The 20,593-nt window shown below is 38.2% G+C and overlaps 1 protein-coding gene across 7 annotated transcripts in view; it reads left to right on the top strand.

Moving 5' to 3' along the window:
• Nucleotides 1–20,593, top strand: part of kcnab2a (potassium voltage-gated channel, shaker-related subfamily, beta member 2 a) — a 75,986-nt gene that overhangs the window by 21,464 nt on the left and 33,929 nt on the right. For 4 of the 7 annotated variants that reach the window (XM_027001953.2, XM_027001952.2, XM_027001954.2 and 1 more), the window contains 2 exons: nt 8,165–8,353; nt 10,350–10,391. In XM_027001953.2, the coding sequence (XP_026857754.1) occupies nt 8,277–8,353; nt 10,350–10,391 (119 nt within the window). In that variant the 5' untranslated portion in view covers nt 8,165–8,276. The remainder of the gene's footprint in view (nt 1–8,164; nt 8,354–10,349; nt 10,392–20,593) is intronic. The other 3 variants (XM_035520216.1, XM_035520217.1, XM_027001956.2) reach the window with 2 other exon arrangements.

The raw sequence follows: 20,593 nt of genomic DNA, 5'->3' as shown, positions 1-20,593 counted from the left end.
AAACCCTCCAGCATGGTGTCCTCTACTCTTTGGTTTGTCCCTCCTTACCAGAGTTTACTTTCCTAGGTTTTCCAAACTGCGGGAGATTGTTGTTTGCAGTACTCTTTAACATTAGAGTCTCAGCATTGCTCTGAGTTATCTTATCCACCCCAGCTTCCTGTACTGTACACTTATAACTCTAACTCTACACCCTCATGGTTACAGTCGTTTAGTCCTCGGCGCATCTGCACCTCAGCTGCCTATTGTGGTCAAGGCGGCAGGCCAGAGACCTGCATTTAAATGTACTGGGGCACTTGAATGCTCAAAGACCGAATAATCTGAAAGAGCACAGCAGCACACATGGTACCGGCCAGGTGCAGCACTGAGTTGGGTGGAGAGGAGCAAACGCAGCTCTGTGGTCAGCCATGCCAAGTGTGGAGGAGTAAAGCTGGCATAGACTGAGCCTCTGCTTGTGGAACAGCGAGTCAGACAAGACTGTGTGAGGAGCAGCCAGGGCTTCCCCAACCCCACTACAGCCAGATGATAAAGGCACTCCTCATGCCCTGCCATTGGATGAGGGTGTCCCTTATCTTGGCCATACAAGTTTCAAATGTTGTATAGCCAGGAGTGATCTTATTTTGTAGTATAATCCACTAATGAATTTGTTAAGAATGCGCTCATTGTTTTTTGTCACTCATTCACTCACCCATTTGTTCATTCATTTTCAGCACACTTTGCCATCATCCTCATTCATTTCCCCAGTGAATTACTGCATGTAAATCCTAATAAGCCAGAATCTAGGAAAATGTGATGCCCAGCTTTATTGAGATCCTGAGACGAGTCAACATGGGTTCATGCTCAAGGAGCATGGTGATTTAATGCTAGGGCTATGTAGTACATGTTATTTGTAAATGCAATATTAACCAACCTTGTATATATCACATGGGTATCTCATGAAGTCCACTTGCCTTTGTACCTTGTGTAAATCTTCAAATGTTTATCCTAATTTTATCATAGTATTTTAAGCAGCAAGATGGCACTAGCCATATTGTCCAAGCCATCATTTGTATGAAGGTTTGTGAATGTATTTCTGCAATAATGTGTTATTTTTAATTGATTGATCTTTTCAGTTTTAAGATTTGCATGATGCCTATAAACTTGGATGCCTATAAAACATTGGTGTGAAATTTCTAGTTATCACAAATGGAATTGGTTTAATTAGGCAAATAAGATAACACTTAGAAGAAATTTGTCTTGGTAGCGTTTATTGACTGACATAGTAACAAGTAAATTAAGTATGGAAAAAAGATTTAAAAAAAATTAAAAGTAAATAAATAAAACACTTTTGTTGTGCTTGTTTAACTATGTAGATTATTTATGATAAACCTACACTCGTAGCTCTAATATGCCAAATGAGAACAGAGTCTTTGTTGGAGTTGTGTTTTAAACAGGTTACTTGCATAAATGCTTTTGAGGTGGTGCTAATGTAATCAAGGACCCTATGTCTCATCTAAGAGGATCCTAATTCTCACAAGCTTGACTTATTATTGTCATTTTTTTTCCCCATGTGTGGGAGGTACGCATAGACAAGGACACTGAGCATTACCTGTTAACAATCTATTTTGCAGGGACCACTCCTAATAGTATGTAATATCTGTCATGGTACTGTGCATGGCAAGCCCATGCCTTCTGATTTTACTCAACTCTGTTTCCTGCCTCTGATTCCTCATAGCGAAAAATAAACCATCTGCATTAACTTTGGAGTACAGTATCACTCTGTATTTGAGTGTTATGCAAATTTTCCCACAGAAAACAACTTGGTCACTCCACCAAGTAAACTGGTCTGCACAAAGTAAACTGCTCTGCACCATTTATGAAATTGTGAACATTTATATTTGTTCCCTCATTTATCCTTTTTGGAGCACCAGTAGGTGAACATTTTGTCATGAAATGAGATTAGTTCTTTCTTAAGGTTTCTGTATAAACTCTCTGGTATTGTATACATTTTGACAGTGATGTAACTTGATGTCATAGATATATCAGAAAACTACCAGAAGCAGTGTCCTGGTGCCTCATTTAAAACTCTGTGGGTTCCAGTGTGAAAGTTTGTGTTCACAAATAACAGGAAATGGTGACTCCATGTTTATGAAACGCTTATGTGCACAAGTGAATGAGCATCATATCCCTGTTATCACCCATAAATATCTAAATAGTCAATGGTAAATTACCTCATGAATGCTTAAATATGGGGTCTCATTCCTTTTTATGAGAGAGTGGTGACGATACCAGAGTGAAAAGCAAAGAAGCATAATTTTGGGGTTAGAAAACATTTGGTGGTTTGTACTTTTCCCAGTTGCCAAAGCTTTGGTGAGGTCAGGTTAGCAAAGTACACTGTTGTGTTTTTATGGCCTTTGGAAGATTTAATTGCTTAGCTGCTGATGAGTGAACCATTATTGTTATTTATGTCTAGTAAATTCCAGGACAGTAGTCTAGCTTTGAGAATTTAAACTATATTGTTGAATACTACGCTAACTTTATTTTTATTTTTTTTCCTCTCATGTACCATTGCCAAATGACTAATTTGCAATTAATTGTGGTCTACACAACACCAGCTAATTCACTACAAATATAAAACAGCAACTGAATATTGTATAGCTGTTCAGTCTGGCATAGAATGTTTGGATACATGTAAATGAAACAAAAGTGGTACATGTCATGATTCGACATAAGCAATGGCCCAATTGCTCAGAACCATTAAAAAAAAAAAAATTGTTGAACAAGTTAATTGACTGGTTGCTGGTCCATTTGGGCCAGTGACAGTCATGAATCAATACTAACTGACTGAAGATGGTTTCTCAAAAATTACAGATTTTAGAAGACAAAAGCTAGCATAACATGTTGTGTTTCATGGCATTTATGAAATAAATACATTGTAACTTTGTAAGTTGGATCATTTTCACACTAGAGCTTTTTTCCAGACCTAGGTCTGTGCTCCTCAAGTTCGATATATTTAGTCGAGTGTGAAGGCAATTTTCAAGCCTGAAAGCAGTTCAGAGTTCCAATATCTGGTCCTTTGAAATCCATGGTCTGGGATTTGCTTCTAGCGGGCTCTAATGCGGTCCACAGCAAGTGTGGAAGCTTTTTGCTCCTGCCGCCATGTGTAGGGCTGGTTCATGTTGTTATGTGACTGCTTCGACATATGAGAATGGATCCTTGTTTGCAGGTGCTCCTGAACTGTGAAAATTCCGTACATCCCAAAGCACTGTTCCTTGCTGCCTGAGTGTTTATATCCAAGCAGTATAATAAAAGGCGGCTAATGGATTAACCTTCTACATGCAGAGAAGTGACGTATGGAATTGCACAATCGATCCATGGTTTGTGTAGAGCTCTTGTGTGTTTGAGAAAGCGAAACGGTGATTGAGCCCATTCCTCAAACGAGCCCAGAATCCGTCTTGGGTGTGGACTCGACTCAAGTACTTGGAACAACTGAAAACGCTCTTAGCCTCACCATTCTAGACGGCATAGTTAATAGCCTATCTTAATGGCAGATTTGTTAAGCATTGAACGTCAGGTGACAGTGTTGGGCTTCATCTCTCACTGAGATGAAAATAATTTTGACACATGCATCTCTCTCTGTCTCAGAATTACCAATCATGCTGTTAGTTTATCAAAATGCTGACACGTCAGACAACTTACAAAGCATAACAGGTTTTTATAATTCCAATGAAAGGTTTTTGTCAAAACCAGGAATGTAAATGTTGTTTAAATCTGTATTAGAAATCAAAAGGTGAAATTATGCAGATGAAATGCATAACAATGTGATATTTTAATTTGACATCTCTAGTCAAGTTTTTTGCGCTTTTTTACCTGGGACAACAAAATTTAAAAAGTGGCCAGACAAACTCTGATTTACTGGCATGGTGTGCTGCAGTCGGGGGAAAATGTCATGTTGGACACTGTGGTCTTACTCTCCAGTAGTGACTGTAAAATGGATGAGTTTGCCCAAAAGAAGTGTATGGATGCATTACATGCTGCCTCTGGGCAAAACATATTACAACAAAGGGTGGTACATTGAATTTGCAAGCACTTCTCATAATGCAACATCCAGCTCAGTATGCTAAACAGGGTCTGCGAGCAGAGGGTCTAATGAATCAACAAGTGCCTTTGCAAAAATGTCAAAATGCAGAGGTATTTGGCAGAGTCTGCCATGTCAGTACAGTTAATACGTCATTGTTCAGAGTGATACTTCAAATCATGAATTCAACACTTCTGAGCAGTGACACATTGTTTGAATTGGAACCAAATGTACAGCTAACGAGGGAAATTGAATGCCTTATCCTTTCAGAGCTACTTTCAAAATATGACTGCGAATCAGCAAAAAGATTGCTTCGCACTACAGTGTTGCTAGATTCCTGATTTTGTGGTGAATGCATAGCTGCAGAAATTTGTGGCAGACAAAATCCAAAATATGTGCAGAAATGGTCAAAATGGAGCTGGAGCAGGAACAACCCAAGTGTGTCATTGAGACGAGAAGAGGATGAACTGTCTCCCAGTCATACCTCCCCATGACCAAAACAACAACAATAACAAATCACTGGGCATATATTTGGCAAAAAACAAAACCATAATAAATCTGTCAGAAGCAGTCAGTGAAGAGGAACGAGCTGCTTCTGAATTGATTACATATGAACAAGACTGTAACGAACTCCCAGACACAGGTAAGTGAGGATCCAATAGCACAAGTTTATTGGCACTGACAGGAATGGGTATGTGGTGGATATGACCAGCAGTCTTCAACGCAGGGGGAGTTCGAACGAGGAGAGTCGAGGTTACCGTTCCCACTACTGGTCCGTTGGTATGAGTAGTTCAAGGGGCTAGAAACGAGGTGTAGTCTAAGGAGGAAGCAGAGGTCAAAAGCCAGGAGAATCAAAAGGAACAGAGAATGCTTGGTATGCATATAGGGATACAATACTTTGCAAATCGGAGGTGGGAAACAGATATTATATGGGTGACTGGAATGAGAGAGAGAGAGAGGTGTAGCTTATCAGTACTTATCAGTACGATGCTGTCACAAAGACCCAACTGTTGATGGAGATGTACGCACCAAGTACCCCATCCTAGGTTGGTGTTTGTCTCACACACATACAACTTAAGCCCAACAAGTAGGCATGTGCAGTACAAAATTTATCATGATAATTATATTCCATTTTATTTTGGTTTATGGTATCACAATATGGTAAAAACCAACCAACTAAAGTCTGAACAAAAAACAAAGTATGCTTAAGAACAACAACTAATTTTATTGCTTCCTGTTGTGTTGGTAGTGGCACAGCAGTTTTCATTAGTTTTCTGAAATTCAGGCTTTTCAGTTACTTGAATGGCCATCTCTTTGGTAATAAAGTATGCCATTATTTGATTAAATTAATACTACACAACTTCTTAAACATGAGAGTAACTGTTAAAGAAAGATACTTGCTGATCTTTTCATAGTTTCACAAGACTGCAGTGTAACTATTTACATAAGTATTGCTACTTATGCAACTGTTTCCCTTTATGTCCAGGTGTAAAATCTACCATATTGAGTATGAAAGATGCGAATTGATATTATACACCTGCAGGTTCGTACACTAACAGTATTGTTTTATATTGTATTGTTCAATATAGTTTTGCAGAAAGTCTAATGATTCATGTTACAGTGCAGTTAGCTATGTATTAAGAAGTCCACAGGACAAGGAACAGTAACATTTATTTACAGTATACTACATCTTAACAATGCAAAGTAGCCTGTCAGCATAGCATGTGATGATTAAAATCAAAACACAAATCGTTACTGGTTAGTAGTACTTAAGCCCTGAATCTTCACAAACTAAGATGTGTTTTGGAGGCAGATGATTCATAGCTGATGAAATTTAAGCACAGTTCCTCCAACTGTTAGCCACTGCATTAAATTCTCTTGCAATACTACTGTTACAGAAATACTTGGCTAGCTAGCATATTTCAGGCAAACTTGGCAAGCAAGGATCTACTATGATCTTTCATTCACATCTACCACTGTTTGTAAAGGTTCACTCGCTCTTCATTCACTGTCCACCAGTGTTCACTCTATACAGAACTGATTAGAGATTAGTATGACATTATGCTAGGCAACATTCCTCTTTTGCTGAGATGCAGGGAGATTATCACACCTAGCTATCTAGCTATAGATTATAACATTACTAATAACAGAGTGTATGAAGGAGAGAGAAAATATATTCATCTTGGAATGCTCCTTGGAATAAACGCCTATCTACTAGCTAGCTACATAATTTCAATCATTAGAACACAAACCCGCCCAACTTGATACCTTTCAGCCCTGTCAGTTTTGGGTTTGCAGACCTCTAATTACACATAGCCAGAACTTTTGTTTTACCAATTATTGTTAGACAAGTGCAACTGTTAATCCATCATGCTGTCCAAATGGGGTTACAGTCTTAGCATAAGTGCTCTAAGTTGCTTTGAGTGATTCACAATTACAACACAGTTACAACCATCCTATTCCTCCTGTTGGCCAACATTGCTGTTCCCACACATCATGTATATTTGCCAGCTCTCTGCAATCACCTGTTCGTTTTATCCGTAGCTGAAATTTTATCTGTGGAAAAGTTTTGGGGTCATGCCACATTCCATTGTGCTCTGCTGTCTCTCTTTATACCTCTCTCACAGCAGCAAGGATAGTGACACATGATCAGAGTGCCATATAGCAGTGCATGTGAGAGGTGGTTAATTCAGGGCTGCTTTGAATGTATGGAAAATAAGCCGTATGATTGTATTTTTGAAGTGTTCACAATATTACTGTAATGTAATATATACTGTATTACAGTATACCAGCACATGTCTACAGAGAAGGTTAACATTTCTTGTCTTTGTTGTAAAAATGTGACAAAAGGTTATGAATAAAGTTCGTTTTATTACCAAATGTAAATTTGTAGGGGTTACAGTACACTTGTAGTGTTCAGCATATTCTGCTATAATAGCCTAACCATTTAATTTATATTTTTGTGTTTTTAATTGTTTGTGTTTAATTTATACATTGTGTGTGCTTGTCGATTTAAAGTTAAAACTGGAAAGCAAATGCATTCTAATCTTTAAAATGAAATGAGTGTTTTCTCCTATGTTCCCTTCTTAAAATGATTTAAAGTACTGGGGAAGTGCTTGAATTCTTGGAGAGAGGGAGTACTTTATTCCTGCTGTGAGGCTGGCTTTGACAGGTAATTGAAGGCAGAACAAGGTCACCATCGTAAGGCACTGTGGTGTCATTACTGAGCCTGTCACCACGACATATAAGTGCAATGAGAGGTGGATGTGAGCGTATTTGGGGAGTGGGGTGTTCCCACCATGCACATTTCACGTTTCCTCCATTGCAGTAAATGCACACCTGTATAGAAGAGGAGCCTGGAATTTTTCAGACTTTTGGAAGGGAATGCTTGGAACTTTCCTTTTGCCTCTATTTCCTATTTGTAACTTCGCTTTAATAGGAACACCTACAGGTTAACTTTTTTTTTTGGACATTATTTTTTACATTATTGCATGGGTCAAAAATACTTAAACAGTGTGCATGATTTTCTTTCCTTTGTATGTCATGTTACTGCAGTTATGTATACAATGCCACATTTGTGTTGAAGAGAGATGTAAGAAGTTAAGGAGTGCATATAAGGATGTAAGGAGCAGTGTTGTGCAGTTGTTTATGTATAATGCATAAAAAAACATGGCATGATGTAGCTAGAGCAGCAGAAAATGGGCCAGAATGGTGTAGGGTACCTGCATAATGCCATGTGTGAAATGTGCTTGTGTCATGCAGCTATGCAGTGCAGTATCGTATGGACGATCTGCATCAAGTACTGCTTGAATCCATATTACTATGCTTCATTTTTGCTTAACACCACGATACTGAGTCATCTTGTGAAGATAACTGACAGATTTTGCCCACATTCCTTCATGGAATTCCTTCATGGAATGTGTAAGACTCATTGTAAAGTAATAGCACCATCTAGTGGTGTGTATGATTTGCTGTATTTGATTCTTTCTTTCTTTTTTTTCTTTCTTTTTTTTAAGTTTGTTTATTTGTTTATTTTTAACATCTTGGAATTTGAGTGAAACCAAAACTAAATACCCACACACTCTACCTTCTGTCTTCTCTCTATGCAAGAGACCCTGCGAAGAGAGGGGCAGAGCTCCTGGTGATTTGGAGATAGAGGAAAAATAGAGAGGGCCTTTCTCCCCATCGGCAGGCTGGCCACATACTTCAGTCTCCCGACTACATGTATCCAGAATCTACCACGGACTCTCCTGCTCGCCTGTCCCTCCGACAGACTGGCTCACCAGGCATGATCTACAAGTTAGTGACACGCTACTTGCATGCACACACTGTCTTACATGGTGTTCAAACCATGAACATTCACTAGCTTGTTAGTGAAGGTTAAGCAATACTTGATCTGTAAAAATGAAACAAGTTTTATTTAGCCTTATGTAGGGGTGTAACAATATACACATTTTCAGGTTTCAGATTTAATTTGAGTTTGAGGAATTTAAATAATTTTTAAAAATTAGTTTTAAAACATAAAAATTGCAGTGTACCAAGCAAGGAGGTGATCCCATAAAACTACATTTGAACTGTGAACAATATAAAACTCTGCACTGTCTCATATAACCTTTTTATATAGCTCAGTTCTGTATCGAGATATCTGGAAGAGATTGCAGATTCTAAATTTTGATGCAGCAGATGTACTGTTTTCTATTCAGAATCAATAAACTGAAATTGATACACCCTTAGTCTTATGTATTAGATTTTACCAGAGTTGCATTTTGTTTAATGTGTGGCAGACATTGCTCCCCATAAGATCTAGTCTCCCCCCATTTGCTTAGAAAGTGTGACAGGATTACATGATCTGTGACATGTGACATAGTGCTCAGGGCTTAGAAACACACATCAGTGTCCTTTCCTGAGGATACTATGTGCATGTGTTAGAGAATACATCTTAGGCAATCGTATTCTAAGAGATGCATCGTCACTGTTATTATATTGCTGACCTTACTGGTGGAGAAACATTGTTTATCCTGGTATGCATTAAAAGGGTTAGAGGTTGTAAACCATGGTTGAGTTGTTTCTCCCCTATTGACACTCCGCACTACAAATTTAAACAATATAATATTGACCCCAATTTCCCCTAGACTGCTTATGGAGACATAACATCACCTAACAAAATAGTTAAAAAGATGTAATTTCTCCTATCCTTTTCATATATAACAAGTGACCTGAATGAACTAAAATGTATACCATTTCAGTTAAATGTATACTGACAAAATTTATAGGATCATAAAATTGTGACTTTAATGTCTGGCATATTTTTGCATTTTTACACAAGTTACTTAAATTTCTCATTTTCCCACTGTCAGGTTCAAATGCAAATAGAGTAACTATAGTCAAATTAACAAATACTATACTCAAATGGACAAATAGTTGAATTTACAAATACTGTACTCAAATGGACAAATAGACAATTTAGACAGTCAGTGACATAATACAAGCAGATGATCAGGTTGCATTAAAGTTGGGGTGTTTTTGTGATTTGCCTAGTTCCTGCCTGATGCTCATTAGTAGGATTACTCAGTCCATTCTACTTTTACTGAAAGAACTGCTCCTGTGAGTCTGTTGGTTAGTCCCATGGGGCTGTGAGTGCCCAGCAGATGGTGCTAGAGGCTCAATTCCTATGATTCTGAGAACGCTGGTTTGGCAGAAATACTGTACTGTACAACACTTGGCATAATAAATGCTACAATGTGGTATGTGCCATATATCTAATGGACCTACCTAATGGTTTATAATGCTTGTATGTATTATTTTGATTTGTAATATGTATTTGGTTTTACTGAAGGATTTAATTTAGCTTTTAAATGTAAAGAAATGTTTGGTTGGGTATAAATATATAGTTTGGTGGTGTTATTGGTATACTGTATCAAGGTACACCACTTTAGCCTCTTTTTCTTCTGGTTTTGTTAAATGATGTGTAACTTTTATATAATGTTGTTTTTTTTTTTTTTTTTCTTAGTTTCACTGTTTTGTTTTAAATATGAATGCTCATATATCTACTCGTGAAGCACTTTTTGTTGTTTAACTTTTTTAAAAACTTGAATGTTGAGTCTCTTTTCCATTGCTTTGCATGATCATTTGTGTGACCCTAAGCAATGTCAGTAGTGACACTTCATGTGGAGCTTGCTTTATGACTCTCCATCTCTGGCTTTTCTTTCTGCTGTATTAAACTTGGACCGTATTTTTATTTTTTTATTTTTTATTTTTTCTTCTTCCCCCCATCTCTCCTGCTTCCTTGCCTCAGTGCACGGTATGGGAGCCCCAAACGACAGCTGCAGTTCTACAGGTACTTGTTCAATCTGATCTGATGTTTGACAGATGTTTGTCAAGTGTGCAATGTCTGTGTCTACTGCCATTGGGGTCCAATAGTGTTGTTACAGGTAAGTAACACTGGTGTTGGATGCAGTTACCAGTTAGAGCAGAGTGGAAAACATTCTGATGCACACCAGTGTATGAATAGAGTCTGTTACGGATAAACATGACTTTAGGAGTTTCCACCCGCCCTGATTTTGGGTTACTGAACAGGCACACTAACATTTCTATGTTTGTGTGGTATACAAGTACTCCCTTCACTTCAGAAATCCAATAACTAAATAGCAGTTGTGGTGTTCTGGTGTCCAGAAGCTTGAATCTCTCTCTCCATTTCAGCAAGGGGTTGCAAAAGATAGGACATTAATACACCTAATTTTGGGGAAGCAGGGTTGTAATGAGCTGTATATTGAATTTTGAGTTTCCTGCCTCACACATTTATGGGCTTTTAGTCACAAAACCTCCTGCTGACTTCTGCCAAATTATCAAAAGAAACGATCAGTTACATTGTTGATATGTCTCACACTGAAAGTGCGGCAGGAAATGATTACCTGTTTACAGTTATTCTTTTTAGCCCTACAACAACTGGCAGGTTTGCTTCAAAGAAATTCTTAGAGGTCTCAAACTTTATTTGCCAAGAAGAACCAGTTTTTTTGTTTGTTTTTGTTTTTGTTTTTGTTTTCTTGGTTACCATTGAGGTATAGATGGTGGCACTGTCCCACAGTCAGTTTAACCCTTTTGAGAACAGTACAAAAATGTGACCCTCTATAAAGCTTTTGTGAAGTGTACTAATTGATCATTGCTTTTACCTTAAAAATGGGATCAGGGAATTCCTGGTTGGAATAGCTTCTTACCTCTACTTCCTTTTTTTTTTTTGTGTTCAGACATACAGTAATTGATTTTGAAAATTAATTTTTAAACTCAGGCTCTTTTGACATTTATGAGTTTAAAACATATGTTATATAGATTTAAGTCAAGGATAATGACATTTATTTGTGGTATAAAAGTAAGAATTTATGATAATGGCTCTCTTAATGGACTTTGATCATTTTAGGACATGATATAAAGGCAGAGCATATGCTGGCACTAGATCTTGGTGGATTGTAAAGTGGGATTAGATGGCTACCTCTGTAACCACAAGACCAGCAAAGAGTGGATAAATTAAGCAACAGAGAGCTTTGCTTTCTCTCCCTCTGCTCACAACTTGACTGTGAGATGATGTGGTGATGTAACAACATTGTCTTTACATACACTGCCACCTTCTGTATTGCCGCGTCGATCATTAAATCAAATGAGGCAACTGAATCTACTGCTGTCAGTCAAACTATCCCACATGCTCAGAACCCTCTTGGACTTTGCCAGAGGGAGAGGGAGAGGGAGAGGGAGAGAGAGAGAGAGAGAGAGAGAGAGAGAGAGAAAGAAAGAGGGGGAGAATGTGGGTGTGGAAGTGTTCATATAGATCCATATGCTTAGGCCTCATTACATACAGGGATGCCTCTTGGTATTCTTGCCTGTGGAACAGCAATCAAAAGCTTTTAGCACAAAAGCCTCTGAATAATTTACCTTGATATTATTTGCTGTGGTGTGCAGAAACAAGCATGTGCTTCCCTCCTAAATGACACAAATGGATTTCTTTCGTGGACTCTATTAGCAAATGGTTAGAGAGAGAGAGAGGGTGGGGGATGCTCTTTCCATCACTAATTGGTTTAGATGATGGCTAGTAAGACACTCCCAGTTTGGGTGGATCACTGCATTGCTGGCTGCAGTCTGAGTTTATAAGGGCAGAGTGGCACCTGCAAGCCTTGTTCATGAGCCGACCCCCAAGACCTCGGGTGAGTGTCTCTTCTTTTTGAGCGTGTGTGTGGGTGTGGGTGGTGTTGTTTATTCTGTCATGGTTTTAGTTAGCATGGTTTTGTTTGTATACCTGCATGTTTTGGGGTGGTTCTCCATATTCTTCTAAGCTTGAAGTTCAGAGTGACGACTAATGGAGAAACCGGGTCACTCACAAGGAATATTTGATGGGCTATTTGCCTTTGTTTATTGTAAATCTTAGCAATGTGTGTCCACAGAATAGTTGGAGTAGTTGGCAAACCCAAAAATGACTTGGTTTAAAATTATTTTTGCATAGTAGTTATCAGAGATTTAAAGTGTTTGTATTATGGATTCCATGTTGTTGATTAGCACAGTGATATCTGCATTATAGAAGACATTCAAGAGCTATAGCACTCAGCAGACCTCCTCAGGATCAATAAGTGTCTAGAGGAAAGCATCCTTTGCACAACTACAGATTTCAGTGTAAAATACAAGGGGGTTATTGGGATGGAGTTGCACAGTAAGTTTTAGATAGTGTCTCCTTTTTTGCTTTGTAATGTGGTTTTATTTTTATAGGTGTATTTGAATGTAGGATATTTTTGTCATTTTGAACAGATTTGTCATGGTTATGAAATTTAAGTTGTCATAGTATATAGCCTATCATGATCCTGAAATTTTGTTGACATTTAGTTGTCATACAAGTGATTGCAATTTGTCACTTTAATTGCCTGTTTTTGTAGTGTGTGCTCCAATTATAGTATCATAATGTAACAGTACTTAAACATCTTATGAAAAGGGGTCATTTATTGAAAGTAAATATTAAAACATATAAATAAAATTTACAGGACAGACATAATGAATGTTAACTTAACTTAAATATACAAAGATTTGGTGCATTGTGGAATCTACTGAATAAGTTCCAGTACCCTAGGATCATATCTACAATGGTAGAAAATTGAAACACTATTTAGTTTATTACAGATGGAACGAGGTTGATTTGACATACCAAAGAGACGGATTTGAAATTGCTCAATCTGTAATGCTTGTGTTGGTCTACCTAACATTAAATAAGTGGCTCAAGACAGTTATTTAATATAGAAGAATGTTTTAATTAGTCATTTTGAGTCAGGCTTTTTCTGAAGTTATTGAAAAGATGCATAGAAATAAGTCCTGCAAAACATTCACATTATCACTGAAAGATGCACTCTTTTTTATTTGTATATTATTTTTATTTAGTTATTTATTTATTATTGTAATTATTTTGGAGCCTGTTCCAAGTGATGGAAATTCATTCAATAACTTGTGTAGTACATAATAGATTAGGTATTTTATTTTAATTGGAATGCAGTACGCACTGTTTCTCGTGTGTGTGTGTGTGTGTGTGTGTGTGTGTGTGTGTGTGTGTGTGTGTGTGTGTGTAAAATAAGGAAAAGAAATACTGCCAGTCCACCCAAGAATGTAACGTCCCATCTATACTACACTACTATTGTTACTGTGTTTTTCAGTGAATGTGCGCATATACAAATATACATACACATGTATACAAACAAAACTCAAGAAGAATAAACATGTTTTAGGTTTTGAAAGGGGGCATTCTGATATAAATACATTGTGTATATATATATATATATATATATATATATATATATATATATATAATGTATGTGTGTATGTGTGTGTGTGTGTGTGCAATTTACACATATATATAAGTATGTTCTGTCGTTTATTTACATATTTATATTTATTGTGTACTTTATTTACATATAAAGATTTGTAGGTGTGTATATATGTGTGGGTGTGTATATGTAAATGATACCATATCAGTTTATCTACATAATTTCGTCAAAAGAAATGTGTGGCATATTGCTACTTTGGCACTTTAGAAAACAAAAGACCTGGACTTAAATGAGCTGACACTAAAGCAACAGGTCTAGATAACGAAGTTTTTCTTTCCAACTAATTCACATACAATTTGTTGTGATGTAAATGTGATTTGTGGAATTTAATGATTGAGCAAAATGATTAGTCATCTTAAATTTGTCATGATTAGTCTTTCATGATAATTGCGTTTAATGAAATTATTCAAACATTTTATACATTATACAATTTAAAGAGTTTAAAACATCTCATTGTAGATTTCGCTTCTTTTCTCAAGCTCCCCATCTATAAATTAAGTTGCTGTCTGAAATCTATATGGAAATTGTTCAGAAAAATGCATTTGTTACGGCAGCGTGAAATGCCTGCAGATGAGTCTTTAATATAATATGCCAATATATAGAGGTTGGGAATCCTGTACACACTTTTAAGACTGGTTGTATATTTGTGCTTTAAAATTAATCATCAAAAAAGTAATGCATTAACTACTTTTAGACCTTTTGTGAGTAGCTAGCTTATGGGTTTGGTGTACATGTTGCTTGAAGTTGTGCAAACTAATTAATAATGAATATTTGTATTCAAAATTAAAACTAAATATTAGTTGGCCTGTAACTAAAGGGGCCAAGTATTTCTAGAGATAATGTATCATTTATTTATTTAATCTAGACCCATTATGCAATGACTAGGGTAATGTTGGTCAGTTTGCTTAGTCACTTTAACATTTAATGGGGAGTAAATGCTCCCTAATGCTGCATTTTACTAATTTTATAGGGTGCATGCACATTTTATCACCATTTGTTAAAGAATTTTGGCCACAGAAATACATGCACTAGCACAAGAGGCACTTGTGCTACTGGCTCCTTAAACCTGCTCTTGGCACAAATGTAAGTGCATCACTATTTTCCTCACTTCAGGGAGGCACATAAAGATTGTGTCCAATTTCTAACAATGGGATTTTGATCCTGAACATCACCCCATTTAAAAATTATATATCTCATTTGCTAACTAAATACAACTGATTTTTTTTTTTCATAAGAAAAAAACACTTATTGTGATTTATTAAATGTATCCTCAAGCAGTTGGCACATCATTCCTTACTGAAAATAGAATAATTCATTTTTTTAATAGTCATATCATAAATATGTAAATATTAATTTTATTCTTATCATAGTGAACAGAAAACTAATGGTTTGAGGTTTTTTGTTTTTTTTTTTGGAGCTGCTATCCCTCTATGCTCACTGCCATGATTAAATCATCATTGCACTGTCACCAGCTAGCACTCTGCTTTAAAGGGAATTGAAAGGGATTAATTTAATTAGGTATAATGGTGGCATGCCTAACCACACCTGTTAATTATATATTCAGTGTAACCCAATCTATTTTTGTCACTGCACTGCTCTGCTTCAGATTAGTGTGTGCAGGTTATGAAAATAAACAAAACATTTCTGCCACGCTCACTCATGCATGCACCATAGTACGATGCCTTTTAAAAACGTTTTTTAAAAATCCGCTACTTCAAATAAGGCAGTTGATTTGCAAAAAAAAAAGTCTGACACAGTATTATTTTTCTGCTGTACCTTGTGGTTTCACTAAGCACATTGCTGTTTATCAGGCTGCCATGAAGTATTGGGAAGCTTTATAGACATATGCAGCAAACTAATTGGCTGCACGCCTTTTCACTCCCATTTGTCAGCTCTGTTCTCCCCATGTATTCATGAATGCTGCTGTTTGTCTATGGATGACCTCTAGTGCATGTGTGAATGCGGAACCCCAATGGAGTCTGAATGGACAGGTTATTAGCATGTGTCCCATCCCATGAGTCTCCCAGCAGCTGCTTCCACCTGCCTGGGACCCTGTTGCTACTGCTGCTATTGTATCAGTCACAAAAGAGGGTGGGATCAGGTCTGATTACAAGAAGCTTGCCCACAGTACTGGGTACACCAAGCTGTATTTTTTTTTTTTCCCCCTCTTACTCCATTCCCCCCCCCCCCAACTTCTTCAGCCCCTCCTTTATAGCCTGTGCTATTTAAGGCGATGGCTAAGCCCGGCCAGCTCTCGCCTCTATCCTGGTCCCAGATTCCCAAAGCTTGTTCACATTTTGTGCACTGGAAAGGTGCTGGAGGGGGGTGTGCAAGCGTTTTTTTTGTTTGTTTGTTTGTTTGTTTGTTTTTGTTTTTTTGAGAGGGCAGTGGGGAGTGGGCACAGGGTTGGATCATGTTTGCGGGTGGGTATGCAGGAGGGCCCATCAGCTGGCGCCTATCCACCCTCCCTTCCGAAAACCCGCAGATCCCGAAACCGGCCGGGCCGGGAAGCGGCGTGCGCAAGAGCAGCAGCAGCAGTAGTGGGGGCAGGATGTTGTCCATGTCGTACAGCGAGAGCATCCGGAGCGGTGTTAGCCGCTACCATTCAGACCAGGGGCTAAACCAGGCCCAGAGGCAGACGGACCAAGCCGAGCTCCAGAGGCTCCGCGAGCAGAGGATCGCAGCACAGGTCAAGAACATGGAGGACTTCCTCAAGATGAATGGCCTGGCCTTGGAGGAGTGTGTGGCCTACCAGACAGGCATGAAGTACAGGTAAGGGGGTCAGACCTGAAGCGGTGGACCGGGAGAGAGGGCAAAGAACAGTATGGTCTGGAGCAAAATATCTGGATGCTGGATGGCTGATCCAGAACAATGGCCACTCGCCTGCTGGGCTCTGGCTCTGGTTTTCTTTCTTCAGTTTAGCGCAGCACTTTAAGCACATGGCTTTTAATTCAGCCTGGCTTGCAACAGGTTTGATTTCATGCAGGACTTCTCTGCAGTACTGTTGCTGCGGTGTAACACTTTCCTCCAGCCAGCCTGTTGCTTTCACACCATTCTAAGACCTCTGGTTTTATTTTCATTATCTAGGTCACTGCATATTTGCCCAACAATGTGAAAAGTGCATATCAAGCCTCAGGCAAAGGGGCTAGGAGTGATTCTCAGGCAGTGTGGGAAGGTAGTCTCGCTCCCTGCTACACATCAGCCTTGTGGTCCATAATGCACTTATGTTATATTCTTATTGTTAAGTCAAAGATTGATGGATATTTGCAAAATGTGAAATTAGTTTTTTTTTTATGGGAAGTATTACTGGTTATACTCAATGAACACAGTGTCTACCAGCTCTATTCTTGGCTTCTGTCATGTTGGCAGTGACCCTGAAACCATCTCTGTTTATCTGTGTGTTGAAAGTGACTAATTTAGTTTGCATGAAGATTACCATCATCGGTTCTTGTCTTGTGAATTACAAACGACCCTGTCAATTCAGTTGTATCTAGCTACTGGGTAGTAGGCCAGTCATCTGTTATTTAGTCAGAGGCTGGTGTTGTGTGTCAGGGACAGCAGTCACTCGACATGTTTTACTGTAACGCTTGCCCAGCTAACCATAAAGATCTGATCCAGTGTCAGTTCTGAACGCCAGAGTCCAATTACTGGACATACAGAAAGTTGACAGAAGTAGCTTGGAAGTAGCTTTTTATTTATTTCTCTGTTTGAGACAATGCTATTGAGCTGATTTCTGTTGATATTATAGTTGTCATCATTGCATTATGAATGTTTAGCATTACAAACATGGTCTTTTGAAACTTGCATAGATCGGTCCCAAAAAAATAATGGCTTGAGTTTCAGATTCAGAAACTTTAGCTGCTTCAGCTAAAGCTAGGAGCACAAACCTGGAGGATTTGTTCGCTTTGAGCAGTTATCCTTTGTGCCGTTATGGTCACTGCATCGGTGTCAGGCAGGTACTCGCATTTCCGACAGCTCTCATCCTTTCTCATTCAGGGTCTAAGCCCTTGAAATAAAGTAGAGAATGAGAGCGGAAGAGAGAGTGGCACTTTTACCCTGACCTGTTCCCCCTCATGAAAAATGCTAATACCCTCTTGTAACTCTAGCACACAAACATGTCACATAGTTAGGTCTGTTGAACGGGTCTGTTGTCAGTAAAGGTGGCCTAGGCTGGGCATTGATTGCCATGCAATGAACTAACTATAGCAACTATAGGCAGTCCTAACTATAGGAACTTTGGAGCTGCATCTATAGGTTTAAGCACTCAGTAGAATTAAATGGCGACAGAGATTGCCTTACCGTTGCTTGTCAACAGCAGTACAGCTTTTATGCTACTTGTCTTATACATCCACCATGATCTGGATGGTGAAGTCATCTGTTTCTGACAGAAGACATACAAGTTCAATCCAACTCTTTAGTTGTGAAGTTACACAACTAAATGACCTTGAATAAATAAAACTCTTTGTTCAAAACATCTCATTAGTCCATCTGTCTTGGATTCTAAGATGAGACAAGTAGACTCTACATATGTTAAAGGACAGTAATGAAGAACTGCCTATGTCTTATCTTGTGAACCTGTATTACTGCTTCCTGCTGCACCATTCTGCCATTTAGCCACCAAAACCCTCTCTGTTGCAAGTTGGATGAGGTTGGAAACGGTGCCATTTATTCGTTAATTCTGTTTTTAAATATGAGATGACAGAAAGAGTACAGCAACACTAGTGTCACTTTTTTTTGCTTCAAAATAATCCAATAAAGAATTATCAATCCATTATACAACAATAGGGACCTATTAGTAGCTGTAATGGTGAAATATAGGTAAAGTTACAATTGTCTGTAGGTGTAATGTACAATACAACCACTAGGTGCTGCAGATTAGCCAAAAAAAACCAAAACATTTAATCTGAGGTGTCTCCAAGAATCTGAACACCCCTGTCTGCATCCATTATTTCAGTTCATTGATTGGTGATTGAGATTTGCAGCAGCTCTAATTTCTCACCATGAAGAATGTGGTCTCATCAACTGGTCTGTCTGTAATTTTGCTCATTTCTTTTTTGTGCCACTGGGTGGCAGTAAGTGTCTACTTCTGTCTGACCATCAATGATAAATTGGAAAGAAGCATGTGCAGACCTGCTTGAAAATACACATGTGCATTGAATTTTAGTGTGAATATTTCTGGGCATTCTTCTTGTATGTTGTACAGTCACTTTTTGCAGTGCAGTATGTCACTTTAATCTTCTTTCTGATCTGTAGGAGTTGTTGGTATGACTGAGCAATGCTGATGACAACTTGAGTCGCTCTCCTGCCATCGTGTGTGTGTGTGTGTGTGTGTGTGTGTGTGTGTGTGTGTGTGTGTGTGTGTGTGTGTGTGTGTGTACTTGTGTGTACGCACACGTATATCAGTCCAATGTATTTGTCCAGTGCTGTGTGGGCAGAAATATGTTGTGCTAGGTACAAATATCAGGGTTCAGTAACCTTTGGACTGGAACACTTGATGCAATGTAAACATGCATGTATCTATCTAGCTATCTATCTGTCATGATGTGAGCATAAACTTCCTCAGTGTGAAATATACCCATTTCATTTTTGTCCCTTTTTCTCTGTCCCATTTTACTCACTTTTCTTTTTTGTATTAAGATTGTATTAAGGTTTGTCTAAATTTGTATGTTTTGATACAACAAACAGTTCCTTGAAACAAATATTTTTGGATTGCATTGGTCAAGCCAGAAAAACACGATTCCAATGACCAAGCTGAATCAGACTAATTTTAAGAATTGCTACTTGCTAATATTTCTGGTCTAGAAACATGCATGTACAGTTCAACAGACAATACCGCAAGTAAGACATGCCTTTGTATCTGAAATAAATTAGATATTGCATTGCTTTCGCTACAACATTCAGTTTGCTTTGAGGTCAGGTCTCTGCTCTTTCTAGCATCGACAAACACAGTGACATGCATACCCACACACTGAAAATCATGCCTGTTTGCCAAATTACAAATGTATGTAAAACACATTTTTGCCTAGCATTAAATGCTAACCCCTAATTACATGGTAAACTTCTTGATTACTTTATGGCCTCATACTTATGATTCATGTTTAAAGTTCATGTTACAACTTCCACAATGAATCGTTTGTGGTAGTGATTACCTCACCGAACTCGGCTTCAGCATTAAGCGTTTTAATATGGTACAGGTCTCTGTGAAATTACCTAGAAGTCCTCAAGCTTGTGAAAATATACAGTGCAATTTCATTATGGGCCATTGTGCTTAAGTGGTATTGTGGAGATCTTGGAGCAAGAGAAAACACCAGTGCTCCAACTTTATGAAAATCCACTGCTCTCCCCAGGCTAAATTGCATCACTCTGCTTCAGGCTTTGTACCATTCACCTACTCTTGATTCCAACTAACAAACTAAGAACTTTTAATGTTATTGTGGATCCTGCAGCAAGTAATGTTAACAAGTTTCTATTAAATTACATCTAATATATTAGCTCAGCATAGCTAGTGCTTAAATGCCCCCCAAGCACATTACATGTATGCACATATTGTAGCATAATTAAAATTCGGATGACATGGCTATGTTTGCGGTGTACTTTTTCTATGTAAGCGTGAGTCATTTGTGATGAATGTATAAAGAAAATAAAAGCGTGTTAAAATTTTCATTTTCATCATTCTCATCATTCACCACAA

This window comes from Electrophorus electricus, chromosome 20 (assembly GCF_013358815.1).
Source record: "Electrophorus electricus isolate fEleEle1 chromosome 20, fEleEle1.pri, whole genome shotgun sequence".
Taxonomy (NCBI): Eukaryota; Metazoa; Chordata; class Actinopteri; order Gymnotiformes; family Gymnotidae; genus Electrophorus; species Electrophorus electricus.
Note: the sequence above shows the minus strand (reverse complement) of the source record. Positions and strands in the feature narration are given on the sequence as shown.